A 27,668-nucleotide genomic window follows, 5' to 3' on the forward strand; every position below is an offset into this window, starting at 1 on the left:
TAAGCGCGCCGGTCCGGCAGCATCGCCTCGCAGGGCGGCCCTGGGGCCCAGCCAGTGGGGGGTCCTGAGAACCGGCCACCTGACGGCACGGGGTGGAGTGCTGTGGACAGGCCAGCTATACTGGCCAGGAGGTGGGTGGTGAACTGTTGGGCCCAAGCCTGATGTCTGTTCCAAAGTCCAGCCAGCCTGTGGGTCCGCGGGTTCCCTGGAGGGGGCACCGAGCTGTACCGATGCTCAGAGCTAAACTGGGGCCCCACGCAGTGGACGGGCCTCCGAGGGTTCCTTGGAGGCAGGGTGTGGTCTGGCGGGGACAGCGGAGCAGCCAAGAGACGGGAAGGGCATCCGCCAGGCAGGAGCAGCAGGGCCAAGGCAGGGTGGTGGGGGTGTGGATCTGGAGCTGCCCGCCTGCCAGGCCCTTGCCAGCCAGGAAGGGGCTCCGGCCTCAGGGGGTGGGAGGGGAGACGGGAGGTGGCTCCAGCCCCCCAGGTTCCTGGATGAAGGGCGTGTCTTTGAAGCGGTTCTGTGCCTCCCAGCACTGCCCCGCCCCACCCCCTTTGTAGCTGGAATTGTGAGCTCGGGGCCCACCAGGCTCTCCCAGAGGTGCCCATCTCCACCGGCTTGAGTCGCAGGTGGGCTGGGCGCGTCCTAATCGGAGCTGAGGCGGCTCACTGGGCACAGCGTGGCTGGCCGTCGGAGCCCCGCGTGGGGGCCTCTGGGGGGTGGGGGCGGGCGTGGCCCTGGTGAACGCAGGGCCCGGGCCAGGCGCGCGGCCACTAGCATGTATTGAGCACCTGCTGTGTACCGGACGTCAGCTCTGAGCAGACGGGCTCCTGGGGAGCTGTGACACCAGCGCAGCCAGAAGCGCGGGGAGGGGGTCGCAGGGGACGCACGGCGAGGGCCTCCGCTGTGGGCCGGGAAGACCTCACCCCGGCAGAGAGGACCCCCACGGTCTCCCAGGGATGTTAGAGATGCTCTCCTGCAGTTCAGCTCGAGTAGCCCTGTGAACCTCATCGTGATCCCGAGGTGCCAGTGAGAGAGGGCTGGATTGATTAGTGATGTCTGCAGGGCACCAAAGAGATGAGGGGCTCGTATGTCTTCTGGGCTCCCTGCTTACCTCTTTGCCGTATGTGCACGTCTGAGGCCTGGAGAGGGTAGGGTTGGCTGCTGGTCACAACCAGGATGGGAACCGCAACCACAGACTCAAGGCCAGGGGTGAGTCAGTCCACTGAGAGAGCACCCTGGGTCAGACAGGCCGGGGCCCCCATGCTAGCCCAGCGCTGGAAGGGGCATTAGCACAGCCACTCCACTGCCGTCGGGACTCCTCGGCCGCCCCCTTATCACCTCAGTGACCCAGTGACAGGCGGGGAGGGGCCCCAGGAGCCCTGGCCGGCCATGCCCACAGCATGCCTTCTCCGCACACAGTGCACCTGGCCAGGGACAGGCCTCAGGCCACATGTCTACGCAGCCCGCACCACCAGCTGGGCACGGCTGAGCTGGACACCCACCTGCGGGGCCAGGCCTCTCCACACGCGGGGGACAGAGCTGGGGGGCTGGGGTCCACTCTGCTGCCCCAGTTTCCCCAGGTCTAGGGCGAGGTAACAACAAGGCACCTACAGACTCCAAGTCAGCCCTGCCTTGGCCCCATGGCTCCCACACTCCAGGGACCACCACCAGTCCAGGGATTGGACCCTGAGGCTGCACTCTGGAGCGTGACTGTGGGGATGAAAGGGCCGGGCCGTCCTCAGAGCAGCCCTGGGGCTGGTCCACGTCACTGCCCGGAGGCAGCACACCAGACTCCAGCCTGGCTCTGGAGCTCGGGCTGTGTGTGTGTGGACGCTGGCCCAGCTGTCTTGCGTCGGCCACCGCCCACCACACAGCCTTCTTAGCATCCACATCCATGTTCTACAGACGGGAAGGCAGAGGCCCCTGGAGATCAGGGCCTGGCCCCAGGGCAGCCGTGGGGGCTGTGGCTCGGGTGGGTGCACCCGGGAGCTTCCTGCGCTATTTGCATCTTCGGGGGGCTGCGGGGGGGCTCCCTGTCGGCCCCTGCAGATAGGAATTTCTGTGTAGTGGGCAGCGATGGGCCGATAAGCGGCCACTGGCCAACCGCCGTGGTGGCCGTCCTCTATCAGACCCCAAACAGGCCACACTTATCGCCTGGCCGGGAAGCCAGAGAGGCCCCGTGGGCTCTTATCTTGTAGGGGCCGCCCCAATGGCGATGGGAGGCAGGCCTTGCCGGGGCCGGCTGGATCGGCGTCCCCAAGGGCAGTGCCCAGCCCAGGGTCCGGCCAGCCAAGGGGAAGGGGTGTGCAGCCACGCCTCGCCAGGTCCTGGGGCTCTGGTGGTTCCCCAGCCCCTCCCGCACGGTCCCGCTGACCCCCTGCCTGTGCTCGTCTCCCCCTCCCCATCTGAGGATCGCTTGTTATCCAGTTGTTCCTCCTGCCCCATCCCACGTGAGGACTGCCACCCTGGGGACCTGGCTTGTCAGGCCGGGGTTGGGGGAGTGGAACCCTGCCTTTCCCTCCGGGATGGGGGTGCCAGCCAGGATCACGCACACCCTGTCTGGCCTGGCTCTGGGGGCCACTGGCTGGCTCGCTCACACCTGGTGCGGCCCCAGCAGGGGGTTGCCCCCTACCTCGCCTTTCCGGCCGCCATCTTCCACTGGCTAGGACAGCTCCTGGGTCAGACCCATGCCAGGTGTGGGCCGAGGCCGCAAGGTCCCAGGGCAGGTGACTCGACCTGGCAGAGAAGCTGGGCCACACGCCTCTCTGCAGCCACGCGTGGGTCTGGTGCAGCTGCCCTTCCTGCAGGGGTCCAGGCCCTGAGCAAAGACCCCAGGAGACACCCCCAGCCCAGGCAGAAGGGAGGCCTTCCAGCCCCTCTTCCCAGGGGGCCCTGCACTGCACCACACACACAGCCAAGTCTGGGCTGCAGGGTGTGTGAGGGGCCTGTCAGCTCCAGCCCCGTTACTGCCCCCACACCAGCTCCCTCCTCCCCACGCCGGCTCCCCCCACCCCACCACGACCCCAGAGCTCCAGAAACAGGTGGGGAGGCGCTCCAGATGTCGCTTCACTTCAGACGTCACGAGCATTGTCAGCTGCCGGCAGCCACTTCTCAAGTGCAGCTGCTTCAGGGGGAGCCCTGTCCAGCCCCAGCTGTGCTGAGAGGCCGGGACCTGCCTGCCCAGGCCTGGGACCAGCTTTGCTGAGTGACTGTGGCAGGTTGCCTGACCTCTCTGGGCTTGGTTTTCTCATCTTTATAACCACACAGAGCGGAGCCAGCTCCCCACTCAGTGCTGTCAATCTGCTGAGACGGCCCAGGCCTCTCTGGGTCAGGGAGGGTCTGGGGGAGAAGCTGCTGTGTGAGACCACGGAGTAGGGAGGAGCCCCTGCTGGTAACAGGCACCTTGGCCAGGGGTCCCGGCTGACCGTCAGGAGCCCGGGGTCTGGACTGGGTCTGCAGAGAGGTTGCTCCCCTCCTCTGAGCAGCAGGGGCAGCAGCACTGGGGGTGAGGCTGGTGCAGAGGCCATACCAGGTGGGCGGGGCACCCCCATCCTCATGGTACCCAAACACCACCAGCTCCGTGGACTGTCTAGGAGGGGCGGGTCCTCGCCAGAAAAGTGACCCCGAGGGGCTCGCGGGCACAAAGGTGCTGAGGTCAGCAGGTCCGCGTGGATGTGGGAGAGGAGTGCGCCAGGACCCCAGGCTGCTGAGCAGGGTGCAGGCGGAAGGGTCTGGTCCCGGGAGAGGGGGTCCCTTGGGGCCGCCACGGGAAAGTGAATGAGAGCAGAGCAGGGACCTACCCCCAGCCTTGAGTCTGTGGGGCGGCTACAGTCTGCAATGGGGAGGGGGTGTTGGGCGGGGGCTGCCCTGCCTGGCACTGTCCTCATCTCCCGCTGAGCCACCAGCCCAAGTGAGAGGATAGAGGAGAGGGGCAGACGGCAGGGACCGGGAGAGCCGGGTGTTTTTATCTTTGAAATGACCTTGTTTGTGCAAGGGGCTGGCTGTTTAGAATTCCGATATGCAGATGGCTGGGAGTTATAATCTAAAATCCCCACCTCGCATCTGTGACGGCCCTGCCCTGCCTCTGCTCCATGGCCCCAGTGACAGGCTCCCCCTTTGCCTCCCCAGTGAATGTGCAGGAAAAGCAGAAGGTTGGGCACACAGGCAGCCCCCGGGAGGGCTACGAGCCCTGAGGGTCCCCTTCAACTGTGGAGGGTCCTGGCCCTATCACCCACCTCGTGGCCCCCACTGCAGTGGCGGTTGGCATGGCCTCAGCCTCCTGGCTAGGGCATGAGAAACAGAGGGAGCAGTGAGTGGGGGCTGGGCTGGGTTTGGGCCCCCAGGGACCCGAGAGCCTATGCAGCCAGACCTCGTGGGGGTCCCCTCCCCCCAGGGACTTGCTTGGGGCAGACCACGTGAGCACGTACCGTCCAGTTCTCCACGTGCCTGTCCGGGAGGCAGCGTGGTTCAGACACCCCTGAGTGCAGGGCTGTCTACCTCAGGGGCAGTGAGTAGCTGGGGAGCGAAGGGGTGAACCTCAGGGACCCCAGGGCTCCCCACCAGCTCTGGTGGCTAGTCAAGTGGCCCTGAGGGTGGCCTGCACTCCACAGATGGCCAGACCCGTGACCTGACAGTGTGGTCAGAGCCCCAGGAACAGGGTCCCTTCACCTGTAAGTGTATCGGGGCCTGGAACTCTTTCCTGGTGACCTCTGTTTACAGGACAAAATTCAGATGACCAAACATGAGGTGTCACCTTCTCGGTTCTCAGCTTCATCCCAGGCTCTTGAGGCCGAGATGGGAAGGCTGGCCACGTCCCCACCACACCGCAGGTCAGCAGAGGGGACAGCCAGGTGGTCAGGCCAGGACAGTACCATAGGTGTACCCCACGCCCAAGGTGCAGCCTAAAGAATACACTGGAGTGGGCTGAGGGTGTTCAGGTGAGGAGCGGGCACGTGCAAACGCCCTGAGGTTTGGACAGCATGGGTACGGCTGGAGCGGGGTTGGGGAGAGACAGGACAGGGCATAGATGGGTCAGGGTTTGGGCTCAAGGCCATGGACTGTAGTGAGATGCGTCCCCTGCCTCGGCTGTAACATGGGGTGGGTGTGAAGCAGGCCGTTTGGTTGGCTGCTGCGTGGAGAGTGGGCTAGTGGACACCACCTCTGGGAGCAGGGGCGGGTATGGCAGCTGCAGTTTTCCACTTGGGCCCCGGAGCCGCTCCCTCTCTGTGCAGGGTCCCGGGGGTCTGCCGGAGGCCTGGCATTCTCGCCCAGAAGCGTGCACAAGGGCATCGGGCTGGCCGTCTGGGTGCACTCAGTGGACTAATCTTGCCGCCTGGAGTTTCTCTGCAGACCTCAAGGTTTGTTATCGGGCAGCGGCGGTGGGCAGGCGGCTGAGGCAGGACGGCCCGTCCTGATGGACAGCGGGGAGATGGGCTGATACAGCCTGGCCGCACAGCCCCTCCCGCCCGCTCGGCATGTGTGGGTGGGAAAAATCATTTCAGCTATTTTGTGTTATCACTGGGCCTGGCGTTGCGGCCCAATAGGCCCATTTATCTTAGATTAGCGGGCGGGGGGGAGGGGCACAGGAGGGGGCGACGGCGGGCTGTGGGGGTCAGCCTGGGGTCAGCTCCAGAGACCAGAGCCAGGAGCTCTGTCAGGAGCCACCTCCGTTCCACAGCAGATGTCCCCGGAGAGACGTGTTCCCTGAGACCACCCCCAAGCCCCGTCTAGAGGGCCCTCCACCCACCCTGACTGCCTTCACAGCTGAGTGGACAAGGACTGGAGCAGCGGGGAGGGGCTCACGGAGGAGGGCGTCGTAGGTCTCCGCAGTGACCTTCCTTCCCAGGTGTTTACCACGCACCGCCAGCTGGAAAGGGGAGGTGTGTCCGGGTGATGTGGGCCATTAGGAGCAAGGAGTGGGGGTCTGCAGCTCAGGAGTGGGCCAGGGAAGGGGGTCGTTTATTCGCTCAACAAACCCGTGCTTCCTGCACGTGCTCAGTGCCGGCCCCCCAGGGGGCTGTTGTTTTGATCAGGGAGACAGAGACTAATAAAGAAGTAAAAGCATCACATGTCCAGGGGAGTAGAGGGGGTGAGGCTCTTGAATGAACTGAGGAGCAGTTCTGAGTCGGGCGGCCTGAGCTGTGTTTGAGCAAAGACCAGAAAAGTGAGGGGAGCCGGCCGCCGTCTGGGGACCACTGACCGGGACGGTCTCAGAGAGCAGGGGGATCCCACTCTGTAGGTGGTTTTCGTGGAAATGGGGTTCAGGGTCCCAGGCTTTGGCTGGCTGTGACCCTGACGGGCCCCCTTGAGCTCTTCCTTGACCCCCTCTCAAGCCCCCTCCCCAGAGCATCAGTCCCCAGACTAAGGGAGCGGCCTGAACCCCCAGCCAGTGGGGCCCTGTGGGACAGCCCTGGGGCCAAGGCTGAGCGGGGGCCGTCAGCCCGAGGTCCCTCCTTCTGGCTGGTGTGGCCCACCTGGATGCCGCGTCATGTGCTGCCCAGCGGGCACCAGAGGCCCAGGTGCCAGGCCACACACAACACCCCAGGAGGGCCCTGAGCAGAGGGCCTGTGCCCCTGCCACCCTGAGGGGGGCTGAGGCCATGGCCCATCCCCCCGCAGACCAGGCTGCTGACCTCTCAGCCCTGAGTAGCCCCCTCCGTGGTCAGTGGTCCTTCAGCCCGGCTAGTAGAAGCCGCCCTTTGGCCCAGTTCTGACTTAAACCTCCGCCCCGACAAAGGCCTGGGCCTCGGGTCACTCGGGGGCCCAGGATCCATGGGCGGGGCCGGCAATCCACGGACTGCTCTTTAGCATGACTTGCCCACCGTCCCATTGGACTTGCCCGCCACACAGCCTGTCCACTCACTCGCTCCCATTTTCATTCATTGAGCACCTACTGTGTGCCAGTCTTTGTCACGGACCCTGGGGGAGCCCCAGCCGTCCCGGGGCCATGGACTATGCGGAGAGCGGTCAGCAGGGGCCCAGAAGATACGCAGGGAAGGTGACCGAGAAGGGGCACGTGTGGTGAGGGGTGCATGCCTCTTGCCCTCGGGGGTCTGCACTGGCAGCTCCGCGGAGGGGGAGCCAGCCCTGCAGACACCGGGGAAGACAGCCCACCCGCGCGGCCGGTGTGGGGCCTGGCGGGGAGACCACTTGGGCCGGCCCAGTGGACTTGTGGTGAGTGGACTTTAGGGGCTCTGGTGTGGACACGAGAGACCCGTGAAAAGGCTGACCCTGAAATGTGGCGGCAGGCACCGAGCTCTCGTGTTTCAGGCGAGGACACTGTGGCCCAGAGAGACGTGGGGTGACCGGGGCTGGGCCCTGTAGTCCCCCCTCCCAGCCCAGCCCCACAGGGTTCTCCAGGCCCCTTAGTGGGCAAGTGTGGACCCTGTGCCGGTGGAGATGGAGGGGGCGCAGGGTGCCCTGTGGGGAGTGTGGCCAGGCCCAGATCCCACTCTCCTGGCGGCGGGTGGGGGCCCAGGCCTGGCTGCTGACCTCACCGCCTTCCGGGAGTGGCTATCTGCGGCTGGGCCGCCTATCTCTGCCGCGAGTGCTAATCGAGCCGGCTTCCTCCTCCGCCCTCCCGCCCGCTTCCTGCCCTGGCTGCCCCCAACCCTGAGGCCGGGCGTCTGAGCGTCCGCCTGTCCCGCCAAGGCCTCCAGACATCAGGGGTGCGGGGCCACCCGGCCCCGCCTGGAGCCCCTGGAGAGTGCAACCCCTCCTGGAAGTGTGCTTCCTCGTCCTCCTGGGCCCACTGTGGCCTGGGGCGCCTCAGCTCACCTCCCCCCGCCACCTCCCATGGAATGCGCAGGCCGCACACAGGAGGATGCCCAACGCCGGGCCGGCTTCACGACAGGCAGTTAGGGCCGCGCTGTGCCCTGACTGTTGTCAGCGCCTTCGCTGGCGAGGGACCTGCACGGCCGCGGTTACTGCCACCAGCACTGGTGACCGTCCAGCTACTCCTGGCTGGGGGGGCCCACTGACCATGGGCATCAGGACAGACTGACTTCTCGCCATCCCCACTCCTACTGGGTGTGTGGCCTGGCACGTGGGCCGTGCATCTGTGGGACGGGAGACCGGACGCTCGGGCCATCTGGAAGAGCCAGGAGGGCTGAGGATGGCGGGCGGGGCGGCAGAGCGGTGTGTGTGACGTGGGGCCCCCTCCAAGCCCGCACGGGGGGCACCTTGGGGTGACCTGGGGCTCACGGCCCTGGGGGCGGGGGCAGGGCCGCCCTCATGCCTGGCTCTGTCTGTCTCGGGATCTCCCCGCAGCCCAGGTAGCAGGCGACTCTGGCCGGCCCACCTGACAGGTGAGGAAGGCAAGTTGCAGAGGGTCAGCCAGACCAGGAGGGGAGCCGCCTACCCGGCCTTCCCGATCTAACAGTGTCCCTGAGCCCCTCTCACGCGGCGCTGGGCTCCTTATTTATTTATTTATTTATTGTTAGTGCTCTGTCTGCGCGCTAACTTCTTATTTCCTCACCGCGTGTTTCCATTACTACGGCAGTGGACGCGACCGATAAGATCGGTGCCTGGAGATGGGACAAAGGGGCTGCCATCGGCTCGAGGGCTGGTCATATCCTGCCCGAAGGGGCCGAGCGGGGCCTGAAATGAGCGATGCTATCGGGGCATATTGTGTGTTGGGGGGAGGGGTCCTGCTGCCTTGGCCACCCCTCCCCCTCCAGACGAGCCTCTGTGTCCACCCCTCCCCAACCCCATCCCCACACACGCCCTTCCACTAGGTGGCCCTGGCATCTAGCCAGCCAGCCCGAGTCCCAGGTCCACTGTGGTTTCCGTGGGGCTGGGAGCTGCTGGGCGCAGTGGGTGCAAGTTGGCCACCGCAGCCCCGTGAGTGCTCACACACGTCCAGGTGCTCAGGCCAGAGCCGCCCAAGCCCCTCAGGGCGCTCAGATGCCCCTGCCTTGACTCAGCAGTTCAACTTCTAGGAATTTACCCCAGAAAAAGTAATCTCAAATGCAGACAGGCATAGGGTGGTGTGGTAGTGTGGATAATCGTCGCCGCGTGCGGAAGATAGTAAGCCATCAGTTTTTATTTCTGCGGCTCTGCAAAATGTCCACACGAAAGGGGAGAAATGATTCCCAAAGAAACGGATTGTGCACAGACCCCCTGCCATGCTGTGTGTGCCTACTGCCGCTGCCGCCTCACCGGTCCCAGGCCTTTCTGCCTCCCCTGTGGGCCCGGGACCTGACAGTGAGGGCAGGAGCCATCACCTCGGCAGATGAGAGGGGTGCGGATCCCGAGGCAGAGAGCAGGTGGAGCCCAGCCTTGGGGTGCAGACACATGTGCTCTGTGGAGGGTCAGCGGGGGTGCCCTGGAGGCTCCTGGGCAGAGGCTCAGAGGAGGGCTCTGTGTCTGGAGCTGGGGCTGGCCGGGGCCTGCTGTATGCAGGAAGCAGGGCCCTCTGTCCTCTAAGCCACCTCTTCCTCGGCCCCTGCCCCGCCCTGCCCACCCACCCCCCACCCCCCCCACACGCACACACACACACAGGGGCAGGAAGAACAGAGGGCTGGACAGGAATCACGGGCTGGGCTTGAACTCAGTCACCACCGCACTGCGTGGCCAGATCCCCTCTGACCCTCGGTCTCCGCCTCTGTGAACGCAGAGAATCGCCACCCCCAGGGCACGTGGTAGCTTGAGGACTGAGTCATCCGCATCCTGGGAGCAGGTGTCTGCAGGTCCGCACGACTCCTGAGAGGGGCTCACAGTTCCTGGGACCGGCCTCATGCTGGGTCATCCTCAGGTGCCCCAGGCCAGTGCCCCAGAGCCCTGGGGCCTTGGGTGACACAGGCCTCCCCAGGCTCAGCCTCCTCTGTGGGTGGAGTGGCCCAAGGGTGCTCACACAGGGTCTGCCAGCTTCTCCCAAGGGAGATTCTTACTCCCTAGGGGCCGGCCCTGCGGGGTGGTGTGGTGTGGCAACTTCCTCGATGATGTTGGCTAACCTCAGTGCCCACCACTGCCCTCAGGGCCGGAGTGGGCCCCTGCCAGGCTGGGGTGGTGCCCTGGCAGTGGCAGGGTGGGCACCCTCTCTTTACCCTCCCAACCATCCAGCCTTGGCCTAGAGCCTCAGCTGCCTTCATGCCCACCACTCCTGCCTATTCACAGTAGAGAGACAGGGCCCGAGGGGCAGGTGGGTGGGGCCCCAGGGTACAGGGGGTAGCGGGGCCAGCCGGGCCAACTGAGAGGTGGTGAGCTGGAAGCCGGCCAGAAAGAAAGGCCCTCGGTGGCGTTGGACCCTGGAAAACAGGGCCGGGGCCAGGACGCCCAGGCTGATAGGAGCCTGATAAGCTGTTTGCACAGGAGGTATTTTCCTTACCTTATCACAGCTCCTGCTTCCAGCCCACCCCTCCAGGAGCAGGCAGGGCTAGGGAGAGCCAGGGACCCCCGCCCACCCGATTTCTCAGGCCACAGGGTCTCTCCTGAGATCAGAGTCCCAGGGCCCAGAGCTCCTGGGGCCCTCTGCCCACTCCGCAGATGGGAAGGCTGAGGCCTGGAGACCAGGACAGTTCTTTTCTTCTTTTAAGCTTTTCGGGAAGGCTGGAGAGACCATGCGGCCACCTACTTTGAGGCCATGGGGCCCCACAGGCCGGTGGGCGAGGGGGTCAGTCAGAACCCTGGTGTGGGGCCGGCCCCGCCCTGCGCTGCTGGCTCTCCTGGGCAGTCCCAGTCTGCCATTAGCCGGGGCCAGGGTTCAGCCCGACAGAGATAGGCTGTTGTTCTGTGTCAAAAAATCAATAATCCCAGCGATGTCCCAGCGATAGGAAGAGAGTCACAGCACCAGCTGGCGGGGTGGGGGTGGGCAGGGGCTCAGCACCTGGGGGCTGGCGTCACCCGCTGGTGGGTGGGGCCAGTCCACAGTGGACTCCAGGCCCAGGGGCCAGCATGTCCCCCTCCTTGCCCATTCCGCGTGCCAGCTCTTCACAGATGGGAAGCGGGAGCCCCAGAGGTGGCTCTGGGCCTCCATCCATCTGGGGGCTCAGGGCATGTGTGGGCGGGCATGGGGGCACACCCCACCCCCCGGCCCCACACGACCAGCTGCCCTTTCTCCCAGGCCTGTGGCTCATCAGCAGGGCCCGGGTGCTCAGCCCCAGGTCGGCCCCCCTGCCACCGTCCTGCAGACAGATGCCCACAGGGTGGGCTGCACTCTCAGACACAGCCAGCCGCCAGTGCCCCCCGCCCAATGGGTACGTTCTAGGGAGAGACTGAGAGTCACTGAAATGCACACGTGGGCCCCTTGGCGCTGGAGGCAGCTCAGGGCACAGTGAGCTGGTGGAGGCACCCCGCTGCATGAGGGGACTTAGGAACAGAGGCCCCCAGCCAGAGTGTCCAGGGCCCTGCCCACTGAAAGGCCCTCCCTGGCCCAGGCCCTGTGGTGCCTGGCACCACTGGCCCACAATGGACGGGCCTCCGTGCCGCCCCACCAGCCCCCTCTGCCGTCGGCTCCTGGGAACCTGCCTGCCTGCCAGCTCCACCCCGCACTAGGCGGGCCCCATGAGACACAGGCGGCAGGTGTGCCCCACCCTAAGGGAGGGGCTTGAGAGGGGTCCTCTGGGTCTGAGCTCCAGCCCTGCCCCCACCACCTGCCGCTGTGAGTGCAGGGTCTGTGGGCAGCTTCTTGCAAAGGAGCTTCTGGGCTCGAAGCCCTTTGAAAACCTCTGGCCTGGAATGAGAAGGCCATCTCATTCCAGGGAGGCTCAGCCTCTGCCCAGCCTGGAATTCAGGGGTGCTGGCAGAGGGCACCAGGCCGGCAGACAAGTGGGAGACCCTCGAGCGGCGGTGCGCCCCGCGGCATGCAGGGGCCACAGGGGCAGCTCCCAGGAGTCCTCTCATCTGACTTTCCCTGTCAGTGAATCGGGCATCATCTTGGTCACGGCCACAGCTCCAGAGCCGCACCCTTGGTAACGTGAACTACACAGCAGAGATCTGGTGGAGCTCGGCCCCCAGAGTGGGTGTAGGATAGCGTGGCATCTGAGGCCGAGGGGTGGCAGGCAGCACTGGGCTCCAGCAGGTCGTGGTCCTATGGGAGCCAGAGCCTGGCTCTGTCTCAGCATCCAGTTACCCCCACGAGGCCAGAGACCCCGGTGTATGCCATACAGTTCTTAATTCATTGCAGCCCGTCACCGTTTTCATACATGCCCCCAGCTCCTCCAGCTGTTTCTGCTGGTTCTAGGCTCTCCTGCCAGGGTCCAGGTACTCTAAGGGGCTCCCTGGGAACACCCAGGCTGGAGGCAGAGGGGAAACCCTCACCCAGCCCCAAAGAGCCACTAATCCTCCAAGCACTCAAGTGCCTTTGCTCTGAGCCAGTGTCTCCCTGAGCTGTCTTATCTAGAAGTTACGCTTCAGGTTAGTCCTTCCATCTTGGCTACGCCACTGCTGTGGGCTCAGGGTTCCAGGGCTAGGACTGGTGTCAGGATGGCTTCCCACCCCGCTCAGCTCCCCTGTGGAACAGAGACAGGATCGTGCCTAGGGCCCAGAGTGCTCAGCCTCTGCTTGTGCTGGCTTTGCTGTGAGCGAGAGCATACTGCCTGGGTGGGGTCGCGGGTTGGGGTCAGGGAGATCTGGGCTTCACCCTCCTGTGCTGCTTGCTGGCCCTGTGACCTAAGACCATCCCCTGACCTCTCCAAGACATGTTCTCCTCACCTTGCAATGAGTGGCAGAAATAGACCCCACTGATTTTACCCCAAAGCTTAACCATGTTCCTTTGACACTTTGTCCTCGTGAGTCACAGCTGGGAGCCTGAGTCTGTGCAAAAGGCACATGGTCACTAGTGACGGCAGGGTCAGGCTCAAGCTCTGCCCCTTATAGTTTCCCGATGTAGGATTCAGGTGTGGCCTGATCCAGGCCATCTTCTGGTCCTGAGGCCTAGAGGGCGGGACAACTTAGAGAAAGCCACCTGTCAGCAGCCAGGGTGAGAGTCTTGCTGCCACCCAGCCTGGGGCACCAGCCCGGGTGGGAGAAGCCACATGGCTCCAGCAGGTGTGTGGGCCTCCTGCTGAGCAGCTGGCTGCCCACCATGCACGTTGACCTTGCTGGCTCACCCGGGCACATCCCACAGCATTGCTTGTGCCGCAGGACCTGGGTCCCCCTCCTGGCCTGTCCCCAGTCCCCTCTTCTGGGCTGTGTTCCCCCGTCTGTAAACAGGAATCAAAAGCAGGCCGGCAGGTAGGACCTAGGGTGGGAGCGTTCCAAGGAGATGATGGGAGTTTGCCGTCCGCCAGCGCAGTCTGCCCTTCCAGCCAGATCACAGGAGAGCCACACACAGGCAGGGGCCTCAGCACCGGCACAGACAGACCCTCCCCTCCCAGCCCAGAGACTCCACGGCCACAGAGCAGGAGGGAAGGTGACCAGCTCCAGGTCTTGTGTGTCCAGATGGGCCCCCACAGCCTTGGTGGTGCCCACCCCACCTGGCCAGGGTAACCCCACCGCCTGGCCTACTGTGTGACCTTGGGGGAGGTGCATGCCCCCTCGGCCTGCTTGCACGTTGGTGCGGGACGTGCTGCTCTGGGACCAGGCCCTTGGAGAGTTCTAGAACCCGCCAGGGCGGAGCCTGCTCACTCTAGGGTTTTCTTCATCTCCCTCTCACTCCTTCTCTCCCTTTTCTGTGACTTTTATCAAAGGCAAACAGCGTGATCCCTGAGATAGGGCCGCTCCCGACAAAGCCGGGGCCAGCTGGCCCCCGGGAGCCGCAGGGCAGGGCTGGGCGGGAGCGATGAGGCTGATTAGATAAGTGGGTTCTGGCAGTGACCCCAGGGTGGGCACCCACACACCGATCCCAGAGCCCACCGTTCAGGGCGGGGACTGCCAGGTGGCTGGCCTTTGTACCCTGGAGGCCACTGGCCATTAGCACAAATGGAGCCCGGCCCCTGGAAGGAGGGGCCAGCTAGCAGGGCGCGGGGCAGGCCCGGGCTCACAGACACTCCTGCGGACATCAGGGCCCTTCGGTCAGAACTGCCAAGCGGCCAGCGGGCCGTGGCTCGGCCGGACTTGGGGGTGGCTGGGCTTGTGGGTTCCGGAGCCAGATGGTCTGGGCTGAGGCCCCGGATGCTCCCTCAAGAAGGAGCTCGGGTCTGGTCAGGTGGCGGCAGCTCTTGCTGAGCAGCCTCAAGCAGGTTGCTTGAGCTCTCTGGGCCACTCCAGTGGAAGCGCAGGCAGACCAGAGCCTCCTCACTGTTTGTTTTGCCTGTTGTTGAAGGAGGCCGCCAAGGACTCCAGGTTGTGGGACAGAGCTGGGGGCAGGGCCGAGTCTAAGGACAGCTCTCCGCAGCCCTGGCAGGACCAGAGGTGTGGAAACACCCAGGCGCAGGGGAGGGGACATGCCAGGCCCATGTGCTGACCGGCACCATCTTTACTCTCGGAGCCACCAGCCCAGCAGGTGACCCGAGGCTCAGCAAGAGCCAGGCAGTGGCTGGGCTGGGACTCCAGACCCCAGTGCTCCCAGCCGCCACCCCATCTGCTGGGCTCCCACGCCAGGCCTGGGGTGGCCATGCCCAGTCCTGCCTCCTTTCTCTGGCCCCTCAGGATGCCATTGAAGCAGTCTGAAACCTAAATAGATGTTTAAATCATGTAAATATGCAAAGGCTGAATTTTCTCATCGGGACTCTCACACAAGCTTTGGGGGTGAAATTGAATCCCAGCATGGCATGTTTGTTCTGGAAATAGTGTGTGTGGGGTTGTTTGCCAGAATAAATTAGTCTCTGTCCCGACACTGCCGGTAGTGATGGCCCGACCCCCATCCACACAGGACTGCCCCTCTTCCACACCAGGAGAAGCCAGCCCGCGACAGGAGAGCAGGGGCTACCCACTGTCCCCACTGCCCTCCAGCAGCCTCTCCCCGCCCTCTCTTCTCTATCTCTTCCTGCCTCCACCCAGGAAGACCCAGAAAAGGGTGTCAGGGCCCTGACCAGGAGCGTGCTAGGGCTCTGGTCAAATCCCACCAGCCAGCTGTGTACCCTGGGCCGGTCTTTTAACCTCTCTGAACCTCATTCTCTCCCCCTGTACGCCTGGGGTGGGGTGGGGGGTGGACAGCTTCAGCGTGGCTGGGAGGAATCCCTGTGATTTATGGCAAGCGTTTGGCTAAGGTTCAATAAACAGAAGCCAGAAACTCCATTAGGACCATGTTAATTCTCAGGGCAGATGGCATCGTTCCCCCCCGTCCAGCTGTGGGGATGGGGCTGTGGTAGGTAAGACAGGGAGGCCTCCGCGAGGACCTTGCTGGAGCTGGAGTCCTAGCTTCCCTGCTTGCTCCAGCTTCTCTGGAGCTGGGAGGAGGAGATGGAGACATGGTCACAGGAGGCTCCCAGGGTGAAGGACACCTCCACCTGGAAGCCCACCCTGATTGGCCCACCAGTGGCACTGCCACCGCTGTCCATGTTTCCTGGGAGTTCTGAGGGCGGAGGATGTGCCACCCTCAGCTCTGCCCCAGGTACCTACCTGGTGTTTTGTTAAGTCCAAAGACGGTTCCGGTCCCACCCAGCCAGGCCTCACACTGTGGCTTGAGCACTCCCGGGCCTCCCTGGCTCCACGTTTCCTGTGAGTGCGGTTGGGAGCTGACCATCTCCAAGGCCACCAGTGTCTAGATCCTCTGGAGCTTTAGGGGCTGTTTAAAAATAGCTGTGTCTTCCTGTCTGTCACGCATCTGGTCAGCTGCCACCCCCAGCCCCTTCCTTGCTCATTTGTACTTTAATTCATTCTCAAGTTTTGAATGGAGCTCTCACTGAGTACCTAGTCCGCCAGGAGTAGGTGGCCTCACCCACCCTCACCCCTTTTTTGGATACAGTTTTATTTCTGGTTGGGAAAGGGTCTCTGATAGGTGCTAACTGGGCTTTAACACCTGCTTGACTTGTGCTTGGGGTTAGGCAGGAACTGGGAGCCGGAAATAGGTTATCTGAGTGGTTGGATGCTGAACATCACCAGGGCCACCATGGACAGTTGCACAGGTTGTGTACTGCACAAGTGCACTGAGTGAGCTGAGGCTGAGATCTAGCCATGTTCGCCCCACCGAGCCAGCCACCTGCTGTGGCCCTGACTCTGCCTACATGCGGTACCCTTTCTAATGCCCAGCCTCTCAGGAGTAGCCTCCCCTGGACTAGGGAAGTGGGTTCTGATTGACTGTTGCCTGATCCCCAGCTCACATCCCTCAGGTCCCTGGCCTCCATGCCTTTCCCAGGCCTGGGCCTGCCCTCAGCAAGCCCAAAGTGGGGGGTTCTACCTCATCGTGCTGAACGGCTGCCTTTATCAGGAGCCGTTCTCTCTGGCAATGCATGATACCCAGCAGATGGAGCGGGGGCCACGGGAAGCACCAGCCATGCTGTTATCTGGGAGCGGGGCCACTAGCCCTGGGGCGCGATTAGGGAGCCGGCAGTTTGTCGTGGTGCAGCGTGGGTGGGTGCTCTGCCCCTTCCTCCAGGAGGCCGCCAGGGCTAGAGGGGCTTCGGGATCCCACAGCTGCAGCAAGTCAGGGGCAACTGGGGGCCCAGGGCTGCACCCCATCCCCCCCGTGGTGGGGACCTGGGCCAGCCACCCCCGTCCCCGCTGTGTCCCCAGGTCTGGGCAGGACTCGACCACTCTTGGGAAGACTGAAACGACTTCCTGCTCCTCCTCCTCTGGGGAAGGTGGGTGCTGGCCTCGGATGGACAGCACTGTCTCCTACAGGGGTGCCCAGCTTGACAAACCAGAACAGGCCCCGGGCAGTGAGAGGACTGTCCCTGGCTTGTCTGTGGCCCCAGCAGCAGAACTGAGGCCCAGGGAGGGTCGTGGGCCTCCCTGCTCCAGAGGCCTGTGAGCGCGCAGACCCCACGAGGCTTGAAAGCTCTGGCTGTCTGCACATCGGGGTTCGAAAAGATTCCTCCTTGACCCCTGCCTCCAGTGGGGACAATGGGAGGGATGGGCAGTATACCCTAACCCTGGTGGGCTCCCTCCAGCCTTGGAAGTAGCACCCACAAGGGCCCAGCAAGCTCGCCATTAGGCAGCCTCTTCTGCTCCCCACATTCCCACCCCCTGGGGCCAGCCAAGTGGAGCACCAGAGACCCAGGTACGCCCTAGAGAGCAGGGGCCTGGGCTCAGATCCTGACCTCCCACTGTCAGCCTCACCACCTCTCGGGGCCTGTTTCCTCATCTGTACTGGAAGAGGGAACAAGGGGAGGGCCGACGTCACAGGGCCGTTTGGGCAGGAACAGGTGACCGGTGCTGGCCAGTAACCTGCAGAGCCCTGGCCGGGACCCAGGCCATCCTGGTGCGCGGTGGAGGACACAGCCCCTTGTGGGTGGGCCACAGAGCAACGGGGCAGTCTCTGCCCCTCCCCACAGGGCTGATAAAGGGCACCGCCTCCTGGCCTCGTCCTGGTCCCCTGCCACCTTATCAGCCCTGGGGAAGACAAGGACCCAGTTAGAACGTTTTAGCCAGGCCTCCTGGCGTATTTGCACGTTATCTGTGCCATTAGGCCGGCAGTTATCTGATAATCGGGCCCATTAAGGCCACAGCCTGCCCGATCAGGGATCCAGGAAGTGGGGCCGACACAGCAGTGCTTGCTCGGGGTCCAGGCCAGGCCACATGAGGCTTCTGTAGGCCCAGGTGGCACCTGAGGGACGAGGTGGCCCTGCCTTCCAGGGCAGAGGGCGTGTGGCCTGGGGAGGGACCGCCCTGTGGGGGCGTGGCCACCATCATCCCCTCCCTGTGGGCGGGTAACTTGCCACATGTGTCTCTCCGGGGCGGCCCAGGGAAAATCGCACAACCTTGGTGCCTTGAAATGTCGGAAATCTCTATCACAGCTCTGGAGCTGAAGTCCCGCTCTTCCCCGAGGCTCCAGGGACAGTGTCCCCGCGGCTGTGTCATGACAGTCCCTGCCCCATCTTCACAGGTGCTTCTTCCTGTGTCCCCCTCACGAGGACACCCATCGTTTGCTGTAAGGCCCACCCCCAGGTTGCAGTACAGTCTCTTTAGGGGCCGCCCTGTAGTCCACCCCACGAGGTTATGTGGGTCGTGCAGCAAGGCCCAGCCGAGCCTGGGAGCCTGACTGCAGACACTGTGCAACCTGAAGTCCTGCCCCGTGAGAGGGACTGGGGGTGCTCCCAGCAGAGGCCAGCAGTCCACATCCATGGGACAGAGTCCTGCGGTGGCCACCCCACCACAGGAGCCACCACCCCGGCCACAGCACAGGCGGCCTCAGCCTGAGAGCCTTCGACCCCCAGTAGCACAGCAGACTGCTCAGAAAGGCAGCTGCTGACCAAAGGCCACAGCAGGAATCCGGTCCAGACCTTTCCAGAAAGTGGGCAGGGGTCCTGCAGGGAGTGATGGCACGGTCTGGCTGTGCCAAGGACCTCGGGGGCAGGACACTTAGCTCCTGCCCTGGCTCCCCTGCTGGGCCCTGTGCTCGGGTGCTAAGAGGACTGACTCACTCAACCTCACCCCAACCCCAGGAGGTGGGAGGTATGCAGCCCCTGACTCATGGTGGGAAACCAGCATTTCCACAGCTGCCTGCATAGGTGCGCTCTGCAGATCTCGGACTCAAGCCGATGGGAGGGGCCTGGGAGGACTGTGTGGTGGGACGGGAGGTGAGTCTCATCGGCATCGTCGTCCTCAGCAGTGTCGCCCCCATGTAAGGCAGAGGGGGTGACCTGGCTCTGTGTGCGCGTCCTAAGCTGTGCAAGGCACACGCATCCCAACGTGGCAGCCGTGGTTCCCGAGCTGTGTGCCCACCTGCTCAGATCCAGTGGCAGGCACCCCTCGCTATCTGGTTGCTGCAGCCTGCCATCCCTCATAAAAGGTCTGAGCACAGGGTCTGGCCTGGCCCCCAGGACCCAGCACCACCCTCGTAACCTGGGCCAGGCCACAGGGCCACCCACCCGTCGCCCGCCCTCCTCTGCCCTCAGTCCCCTGAATGCTCCCGGGTGAGGGGGCCGCAAGGGCGGGCTGAGCCTGGGCAGCAGGCCGTCCTCACGCCTCTGGCGTCTCTCCCTGTAGACGAGCTGGAGCCACTGCTGCAAGACGGACAGAGGTGCGTGCGGGCTCGCTGCAGCCTCACCGAGGGCCTGTCCTGGGGCCCGTTCCGCGGGAGCATCCAGACCGGAGCCCTGTCCCCCGGGCAGGCAGAACTGGTAAGTAGCCCAATCTCAGCCGCATGGGCCAAGGCGGTGTTCAGCCCGGGGTACAGGCCCTTCAATCCTTGAGCCAGGCAGGCCTGGGCTAGACCCCCGCCCAGGAGCTCCTGCCTCTCGAAACAGGTCAGGAGATACAGATATGAGGTGCTGGGACCAGGGGAGAAGGGAAGAGGTAACTTTGTGGGAGCACAGGGAGGGCTGCCTGGGGGAGGTGGTGTGGGGCTCTAGCCCTCAGGGCGACCAAGGAAGGGCTGCCTGGGGGAGGGTTCTTTGAGTGGGCCTTCAATGAAGGAGGAGAAGTTGGTGAGGCAGAGAAAGGGAAGGGCATTTGAGGGGAGGAAGCAGCAAGGGACCGAGTGCTGGGCCTGAGCCTGGCCTGTGCCCAGGCAGGCGGGCGGCGCTGCCCCGGCACTGGGCTTCACGGGTGGGGCCACCCCCAGTGGCCAGGGAGGTGGGTTTCTGGATACAGCTGCGACCCAGGGTGAGCGATGCGTCCCTTCCCATGCCTGTGGGTCCTCCTGACGACGGGGAGAGGGCGCTGTTGGTGCCCGAGCGTCTCCAGTGCGGGCTGATGACCACTGGGGGACATGTCACCTGTCTCAGGGCTACTTCTGAGGTGCCCTCTCAAGGCGAGTCGGTGCGGCGTCCTCTCACGGGGCACAAGTGCTCCTTTTAGAACCTGTGTGGGCTGGTGTATGGGCGGTGGAGTGGGCACCTGCTGTGATGAGAATGGGGTGGGGAGGGAGGTTGTGCATGATGAGTGTTCGGGAAACACCTCCAGCCATGGTGATGCTGGCCTAGAAGGCCAGGCAGCACCCAGCTTGGCCCCCCCAAGTCCAGGGCCCGGTGCCCCACATGCGCAGGCGCAGCCATGGCCCAGCCCCTTGCGATTGCTAGTGTGGCATTCAGGTGAGGCTGGATCCAGGGTACCAGCAGGTGCCCTGTGGTGCTGGGCCTCTGGTCGGCCTTCAGGGGCAGTGCGGGGCTGTGAGGGTGGGCTTGCCCCCTCCCCTTCCCCACAGCTCTAATCAGCTCCAACCCAACAGAGCCCATTTCTCTGCAGAGGAAACCAGGCCCAGGCGCGGTGCCTGTGGCAGGGAGCATGGGCAGAATCCCCAGCCATGCCCTTCCACGGTGGCTCATGGCTCCTAGCCACTCTGGTGAGAAGTGAAGCCTGGGCTTGTGGGTCATGCTGGGGCAGAGGTCTCAGAATCGGGACCTGAGCTTCAGGAGCTTGGAGACAGCTCAGTGAGGTGGTGGGAGGCTGGCCCAGGACACAGGATGCCCACCTTCAAGGCCAGGCCATCCCCATGGCACAGGGTCGGACCCTGGGGCCTCCTACCCTGTGGCCGTTTTGCCGTGTGCCCCGCCTCTCTGAGCTGCTGTCTCCTCAGCCCAGGGAACCTCAGGGGGACACATCGGAGTCCCGTAGGGTCCTTGAGGCCTGAGCCTGCACTCCCGGCAGTGAAGAGGGTGGCAGAGCAGCAGCTCCTCTGTAAGGCGGGGAAGCCGGCTTCCCGGAGTTGCTGGGCGGGTTAAATGAGGCGATACACGTGCGGCGATTACCCCAAGCCACACCTCCAGGGCAGCATGGCCAGCATCCTGTGGAGGGCGACCCTCCTATCCCATGGCCACAAGCAGGTAGGAAGCAGCGAGAGCTCCAGCATGGATTTCAGCTCCTTGGAAGGAGCCAGACTTTGGCTCCACTGTGTGATTGAGACTGCGGTGCTTACCGCAGTCCCTACAGGCAGGAAGCTCCCTGTCACTGGACGGATGCAAGTAGCAGCCTACCCTCGAGAGGGTAGCTGTTAGGGGGGGCGCTGATGGAAGCTCCGTGACTGTCAAGGCAGGCTGACCACGCCCTCCGTCTGTCCTGAGCAGGACCCTACCTCTCCCTCTGCTCCTTCCTTGGGGAAGGTCAGCCCCTTCCAAGGGACAGCTGTGTGTTCCAGACACAACTGCTAGGCGCCCGTCTTTAGACTTGGCCCCTCACTTTGTCCAGCCCTGCCTGAGGGAGGCACTGCTGTTCCCAATGTCCAGATGAGAAAACTGAGGCCCGAGAGGGTGGGTAACGTGATACAGTCACCAGGACCAAAGAGCAGAGACCCCTGAAGGTGGGGCTGGGGGACTGGAGCCCCGGGATCCCCACTGCACCCCCACCCCCGGGCCCTCCCCTCCCGCCAGCAGCCTCCCCCCTGGAGGTTCTTGTATTCCTTGGGCCCAGGACACAGGTCAGCCTGGGAAGACTTGGCGTGAGGCTGGAAACCCTCTCCAGGCCGGGAGATAGTGTCCAGGGAGCGCTCCTTTGAGGCTCGTGCAGAGGAGCCCAGGGAGGAAGGGCAGCCCGCTCGGCCTGTGGCTTTATCTCCTGCAGAATTAAATCCTTGATTAACCCTTATCTTCCCAGCAGGCACTATCTCTGCCTTGGCGCCAAGTGTCCAGACACGCGTACAAGATGATTGATTTCTTAAAGATACACGTGCCTCTCCAATACTTCATTTATTGTCTAAATATTTTCGCTAGCGTTCCAGCAGGCCCCTTATCGAGCTCAGTTGATGGGCCCGGCTCTCTCCCCCGCGTACCTCCCACCCCAGACCATCCCATCGCCCGCCACGCAGCTTGTCTTTGCTGTTTGGAGGACGAAGTGGGAGAGGGGCAACTCTGGGGTGTGGCAGCACTTTCCCACAGTTGCCCTGGGCCTAGGCTGCCTGCAGAGGGGAGGCACGGTGGCGTCCCCGCACACGCCAGGCCTTGGGGATGGACCGAGGAAAGGACACAGCACGCAGAGCCTGCCAGGAGTCAAGAACTGGTTCGCTGTGGGACCTCAAGGTACCCCAGGATGCAACTGGGGCCTTCGCTGGAAACCCAGGGGTTGGAAGCCCAGCAGTGTAAAACTTGTATTCAGATGCAGAAGAAACGTTCAGGATGGGTGGTGGATGGGTATGTAGACGGGTAAGAGGATGATGAGTGGAGGATAAGCAGAGGGACAGATGGATAGGCGGACAGGCAGATGGTAGACAGATGACCTGCTGCTGCTGCTGCTGCTAAGTTGCTTCAGTCGTGTCCGACTCTGTGCGACCCCATGGACTGCAGCCTACCAGGCTCCCCCATCCCTGGGATTCTCCAGGCAAGAACACTGGAGTGGGTTGCCATTTCCTTCTCCAATGCGTGAAAGTGGAAAGTGAAAGAAGTCACTCAGTCGTATCCAACTCTTAGCGACCCCATGGACTGCAGCCCACCAGGCTCCTCCATCCATGGGATTTTCCGGGCAACAGTACTGGAGTGGGGTGCCATTGCCTTCTCCCAACAGATGACCTGGATGGTAGAATGATGGGCAGAGGTGGATGGAAGGGTGTTGGTGGATGGATGGGAGGGTGAGTGGATACTGGCTAGATAACTGGATGGATGTGTGTACAGGCAGATAGATGCTGGACAGAAGGTTAAGTGCTGGATGTATGGGCAGAAGGTGGATGGATAATAGAGGAAGGATAGTAGATGGACGAGGATGGATGGAAGGGTGAGTGGACACTGGACGGATAAATGGATGGATGCGTGCACAGGTAGATGTCAGATGGAAGGTTGTGTACCGGATGAATGGACAGGTGGATGGTGGATGGATGAATGGATAATGGATGGATAAATGGAAGATGGACGGGCAGTTAGAAGGTGGATGGACAGGTGGGTGAATCTGTGGGCAGGCAGAAGATGGGTGGGTGGGTGGGTGGGTGGGTGGATGGATAGGTAGCTATGTAAACACGTGAAAGGGGAGATGGATGGTGGCTGGATGAGCGAACCAGCAGGCCTGCACTAACCTGACCCATCCATCTATCTGTCCAGCTGCCCTCCCAGAGCTCATCCACTTTATCTGCAAGGCCACCGTGACGTCAGTGAGAGACAGGAGGGACCCTCTGGAGGAGCAGCAGGTCTGGGCAGGCAGCCCCTGCCTGTGAGGCTGACATGAGGTCAGCTGGCTCCACGCAGATGGGGCTGGGCCTTCGGGCACCACAGGCCCTGAGCGGCTCTCCCCACAGGACCTCCCCCAAAGGCTGTCATCAGTGGTCATGGCCGGGCAGAGCCAAACTTTCAGCAGGACGAGCCCTGGCCAGAGGGTGGGGTGCTGCAGTGCACCAGACCACGGCCCTCCTGGTGAGGCCCCGCTTCCTGCGGTTGCCATAGGGAATGATCCTTAAGGGAAGATGCCCAGCCTGGGCATGGCACACGGTGGGTCCCTTGGGCTTCTCTCGCCTGACACACCTGAGCCGCCCCCTGGGTGGGGACGCCTCTGGCAACGTGAGTGGGACAGACTGACAGGACAGGGGTGCAGCCTGATCAGAGCCCACCACAGCCTGCGACCGACCTCCCACGAGCCTACCTGCAGTGCCCTGGGAGGCCTTCCACGGGCCGTCCGGCTCCCTGAGCCAGGACCCCGCCGCCCCTGGACGCTGCTTCACGGACGCAAGGCAGGTTTGGGAACAGCCTGAGATATGGCTGTCACAGCGGATGCGGTAGAGATAGGGTTTCTGATGGTTATCAGTGGGCACAGAACCCAGACACTGACCTCTTTGTTGGGGGAACAAGGAGGGTTCTCAGATGCACCCAGAGAATTTAAAGGGGCCACCCGCTATCCCGGGGCTGGGTGGGGAGGCCTAGTCAGGAAGGGACCAAGCAACCCCCACAGCTAAGGCAGGGTGGGAAACCAAGCTTCTTGCTCGCTCTGGACCTAGCCTGTCCAGAGCGAGCTAGACCCAAACCCAGCAGTGAGCCTGGGGGAGCCCAGGGAGGGGAGGCAGCACGTCTCTGATAGTTTTGGCAGAAGGGCCAGGCTCACACCCTGCTGCCCACAGGACCTTCAACCACCAGAGAAAAGGGCTGTGTCCCAAGGCTGCCTGGAATTAGGGTGGGGGCAGAGGGGGAGAAGAAAAGATAGACTAGGGCAGCTCGAACCGTGTCCGGCCCTTCACAGCAGGGAGGGCAGAGACTGAAATCTGTCCTCACCACCCAGGGCTGGGTCGGGGGCAGGCTGCAGCTCCCGGGACACGGTGGGTGGAGGCATGCTCCCTTCCCTGAAACTGTGGCGGGGTGCTGGTGCCTGCACCCCTAGGGTCCAAGCGCAGGAGGGCAGGCCAGGGGTGATGGGCTCAGCCTTGCCCATGTAAGTGGGGGCCAGGCTCCCCCAGAGTATTAAGGGCCAAGGGAATGAGAGGGAAGGGTCCTAACCCTGGATCTCCTGGCCCCTCTCCCTCTTGGGATTCAGGCATGGGGTCCCCATGTCCCCTGCCCCTCGACCACCCTCATGGGCGCCCAGCCAGTCCAGGGCAGCCACCAGGCAAGGGGCCGCTTCTGGCAGGAGGCACAGAGCCCCCAGGAACATGGCGCTGCCTCCTGCCCTCCGCGTGGACGGACGTGGAGAATCGGGGGTTCTGCAGCGTCAGCAGGGCTGTGCTTTTATCATGCCGCGAACACGCCGCTCCCGGGAGTGATAAGCACTAAACCGACCGGGAGGCTGTCAGTCTCAGTTTGAGGGTTTAGAAATATTGGGACGAATAATTAGATTTCATATCGTTACCGCAGCACCCATCAGAGGATCAGGCAGATTAATTTTTTTCTCCCTCCTCCACTCATTAATATTCATTAGAGACTCGGAGAGGCCCCCGCCTCTGCAAGCTGCCAGCCCAGGTCGGGCCAGCCAGGATGCGGGAGCCGCTGGCCACTCGCTGCTGCGCCCGCTCTGCTTTGGCCCCAGCCTGTCCCCAGCTATGGGCAGCAAAAACCTCCCAGCGGGGAGACCCCTGGCTCTGCGGCTGGCCCTCAAAAGCCAGCTCCTTGGTGGCACCCGTCGCCTCTAGCTGACATCTGGCGGTTGACGGCCTGGTGGCCTCCTGGGCCCAGAGGCACAGCCCCTGCCCGCTGTGTCCTGCCAGCCAGAGGGAATGGATGAGCAAGGATGGCCGTGCTCCTGTTCTTCACTTGCCAGGCAGGCACTGTCCAAAGTGAGGGGGGCTCCACACCAACGGTGACTACCCGGTACCCCAGGGGAAACCAAGTCACACAGAGGGATGTGACCCACCCCAAGAGAAGGCGCAGCACAAGGTCGGTCGAGGGGGCATGCAGGCTCCAGGCATCGCTGTCTGCAGAGACGCTGGGGCCCAGGCAGTGTGGGCATGGCGCTGGCCAGCTCCACTCCTGTGACCCACCGGCTGACTATTCTCCACTCGACTGTTCCACGACTGAGCCTTGCAGCTAGTCCACTGGCCGGGCTGCCTGAGCCCAACACAGGATGAGGGCATGGCGCAGAGGAGTGAGATGAGGCCGCTGTGCATTGAGGGCCAGTGCCCTCCCAAGTCTCCCAGTCAGGGAGTCTGGACTGCACCCCGGTACCCAGCTCTGGAACCCATGTGGTCCCTGCAGGCAAAGCCTAGTAAAGCCATGGGCTAGGACCAGGCATGGTGGTGCCCACAACCCATCAGAGGATCCCTCCAAGTGCTACTTGCCCCAGACATCCCACCACATAGCATCCTGGCCAACTGCCACAGGTGCCTCAGGGTGCACAAACGTCCCCATCCAGTGGGCAGCAGATAACACGTTCTTAGAGTTAGCTCAGCACAGTTTGCACACGGCGCCCAGGGGCTGAGCTTGGCCGTCCCACTGGAGAGGAGCAGTCCAGAACCCACCCAGCCCTGGGGCTGCAGCCTGACGGGCGGCAGTGGTCACTCCAACCTCCTGGGGCCAAGCAGGGCGAGGTCTGTACTGCATTGCTTCCCGCTGGGCACTTCAAAGGCCGGACTCTCAGGCCAGGCCACTGGGGGAGTGAGCTGCCTCCCTTCCCTTCCCTCACCTGTGAGGTGGGAGGAGGGTGCTACCAGCAAGGTGGGGGCGAGGGGCTGACCATGCTCTGGGAGCCGCGGGGACGCTGGGACTCAGCCAGCAAGGCAGGGGGACGTCTTGCTGCCCGGGGACCTTGTGGGGCTGCTGGGCCCAGGCAGAGGTTCCTCACATGTCCGCCACCTACCAGCCCCAGAATGGACTGGACAGAGGTGCACCGGCGTGCCCCAGGGCTGGGAGGGAAGACAGGGATGATGCCGTCTCTTCCAGGCCAGTCCCCTGCTCACTCGCACCAGCAGCCTGCGCCTGGGGTAGCAGTCCACTCGGGAGGGGGCGGCTGGAGCGAATGGCGGTCTGTCTGTGCAACCTTGGGTGAGCTGCTCAACCTCTCTGGGCCTCAGCTCCCCAGTGAACCCAGCGCCTGACCCGTGGAAGGCGCTGGCTCCCTGCGGTGTGCCTGTTGCCAGCACGGTGCTTGGCACACCCATGGGGTGGACTCTCAGGCTTCTGCCCACGTGGTCCCTGAGGAACGCTCCTGGTCTACCTCTTTCTCTGCTGTGTCCGGGAGCATGACTGAGTGCTTGCTGACCCCTCTTCCTGCCCCCAGAGCCCGGCCCTGACCCTGCTGCTGGAGGACGAGGCCTGCTGGCTGAGGACACTGCCCCAGCCCCTGGCTGAGGCCGAGGCCAACGCGGAGATCTACCGGAAGGGTTGGTATCCTGGTGCTTCCCTCACAGCTTCCGGAGGAGGGGGGTCGTGCTTTTCCTGAGGCAGCCCTTAAAGGCAAACCAGCCTGCCTGGGCCACTGCTGCCATGCCCTGATCAATGTCAGTCTGGGGCTGGACAGGCATCTGCCCGAGCATGGGGGAGCAGCCCCCCAGTGAGGCCAGGACTGCCCTCAGGACCTTTGGGAGACCACCAGGGCAGCAGAGGAACCAGGCCTGGTGGGCTGCCGGGTCTAGCAAGGGCCAGCCGGTCCATGTGGGGCCTCTGTCTTGTGAGGACAAGGAAAGCACTCGCCCCCATGCCCCTCCTGTGCCGTCCAGGAGTGGCTCTCGAGGGAGGGGGGCAGGCTGGGTCCTTTGGCACCCCTGGTGTCCTGGTCCTGCCTGCCTGGGTCTGCCCAGATCAGCCTTCCCAGCGTGTGACAATCTGGGTGTCAAGGCAGGGGACCTCCCATTACAGATGGAGGCTCTGGTCCCAGGGTGGGTGGGGGGACAGACTTGTGACAAGTTCTACACCCGAGCAAGGGTCATCCACCAGTGTGGCCACCTGGAAGGGCCATGTGCCTGCTGACCACAGTAAACCCACCTCCTTCCCCGACAGGGGCTCCACTTTGGTAGAATGTTCTGGGGGTGTCCCCCTCACCATCGCCTGAGTGCAATGAATTAAGTGTTCTGGGGGCAGGAGGGGACCAGGCTGGGCTGCTGCTCCAACACCCACCCAAGCCCCTCCCCATGTGGGGTCCCCAGGAGCACCCAGGGACCTGAGCTTTCCCTCTGCCCTGTGGTGACCCCATGGATCTGGCTAACATGGCCACATGTACCCCTCTCCAGAGGACCCCCACCCCTCCTCCCTGCTTGAGGGTACTCTTAAGGGCCCAGAGAGCACTGGAGGGCCTGGGTTGGCAGCAGGTGACCAGCTAGGGGCCTGGACACCTGACTGGGAAATGGCCTGGTTAGCACTGCCTGGCCTGGTCAGCAGGGCGCATCTGCCCGGGTAGGACAAGGGTCCCTGG

General features: G+C 63.6%; 2 protein-coding genes across 5 annotated transcripts in view; both read left to right on the forward strand.

Annotated features, from left to right (window-relative positions):
- The window catches only part of ZFPM1 (zinc finger protein, FOG family member 1), a 68,585-nt gene that overhangs the window by 34,184 nt on the left and 6,733 nt on the right, over window positions 1-27,668 (forward strand). For all 4 annotated transcript variants that reach the window (XM_044931152.1, XM_044931153.1, XM_025268519.2 and 1 more), the window contains exons 4-5: window positions 18,972-19,105; window positions 26,538-26,640. In XM_044931152.1, the coding sequence (XP_044787087.1) occupies window positions 18,972-19,105; window positions 26,538-26,640 (237 nt within the window). The remainder of the gene's footprint in view (window positions 1-18,971; window positions 19,106-26,537; window positions 26,641-27,668) is intronic.
- On the forward strand, window positions 6-18,965 carry LOC123330230 (histone acetyltransferase p300-like). Its single transcript, XM_044931155.2, has 2 exons — window positions 6-5,360; window positions 5,684-18,965. Exon 1 carries the CDS (start codon window positions 2,213-2,215, stop codon window positions 3,206-3,208), a length of 996 nt encoding a protein of 331 aa, XP_044787090.1. The 5' UTR covers window positions 6-2,212; the 3' UTR covers window positions 3,209-5,360; window positions 5,684-18,965.

This window comes from Bubalus bubalis, chromosome 18, assembly GCF_019923935.1.
Source record: "Bubalus bubalis isolate 160015118507 breed Murrah chromosome 18, NDDB_SH_1, whole genome shotgun sequence".
In the NCBI taxonomy this organism is placed as follows: domain Eukaryota; kingdom Metazoa; phylum Chordata; class Mammalia; order Artiodactyla; family Bovidae; genus Bubalus; species Bubalus bubalis.

What these genes read in the sequence shown, in the direction of transcription:
- LOC123330230 (XM_044931155.2), top strand. Translation starts at nt 2,213, where the DNA reads ATGGCGATGGGAGGCAGGCCTTGCCGGGGCCGGCTGGATCGGCGTCCC.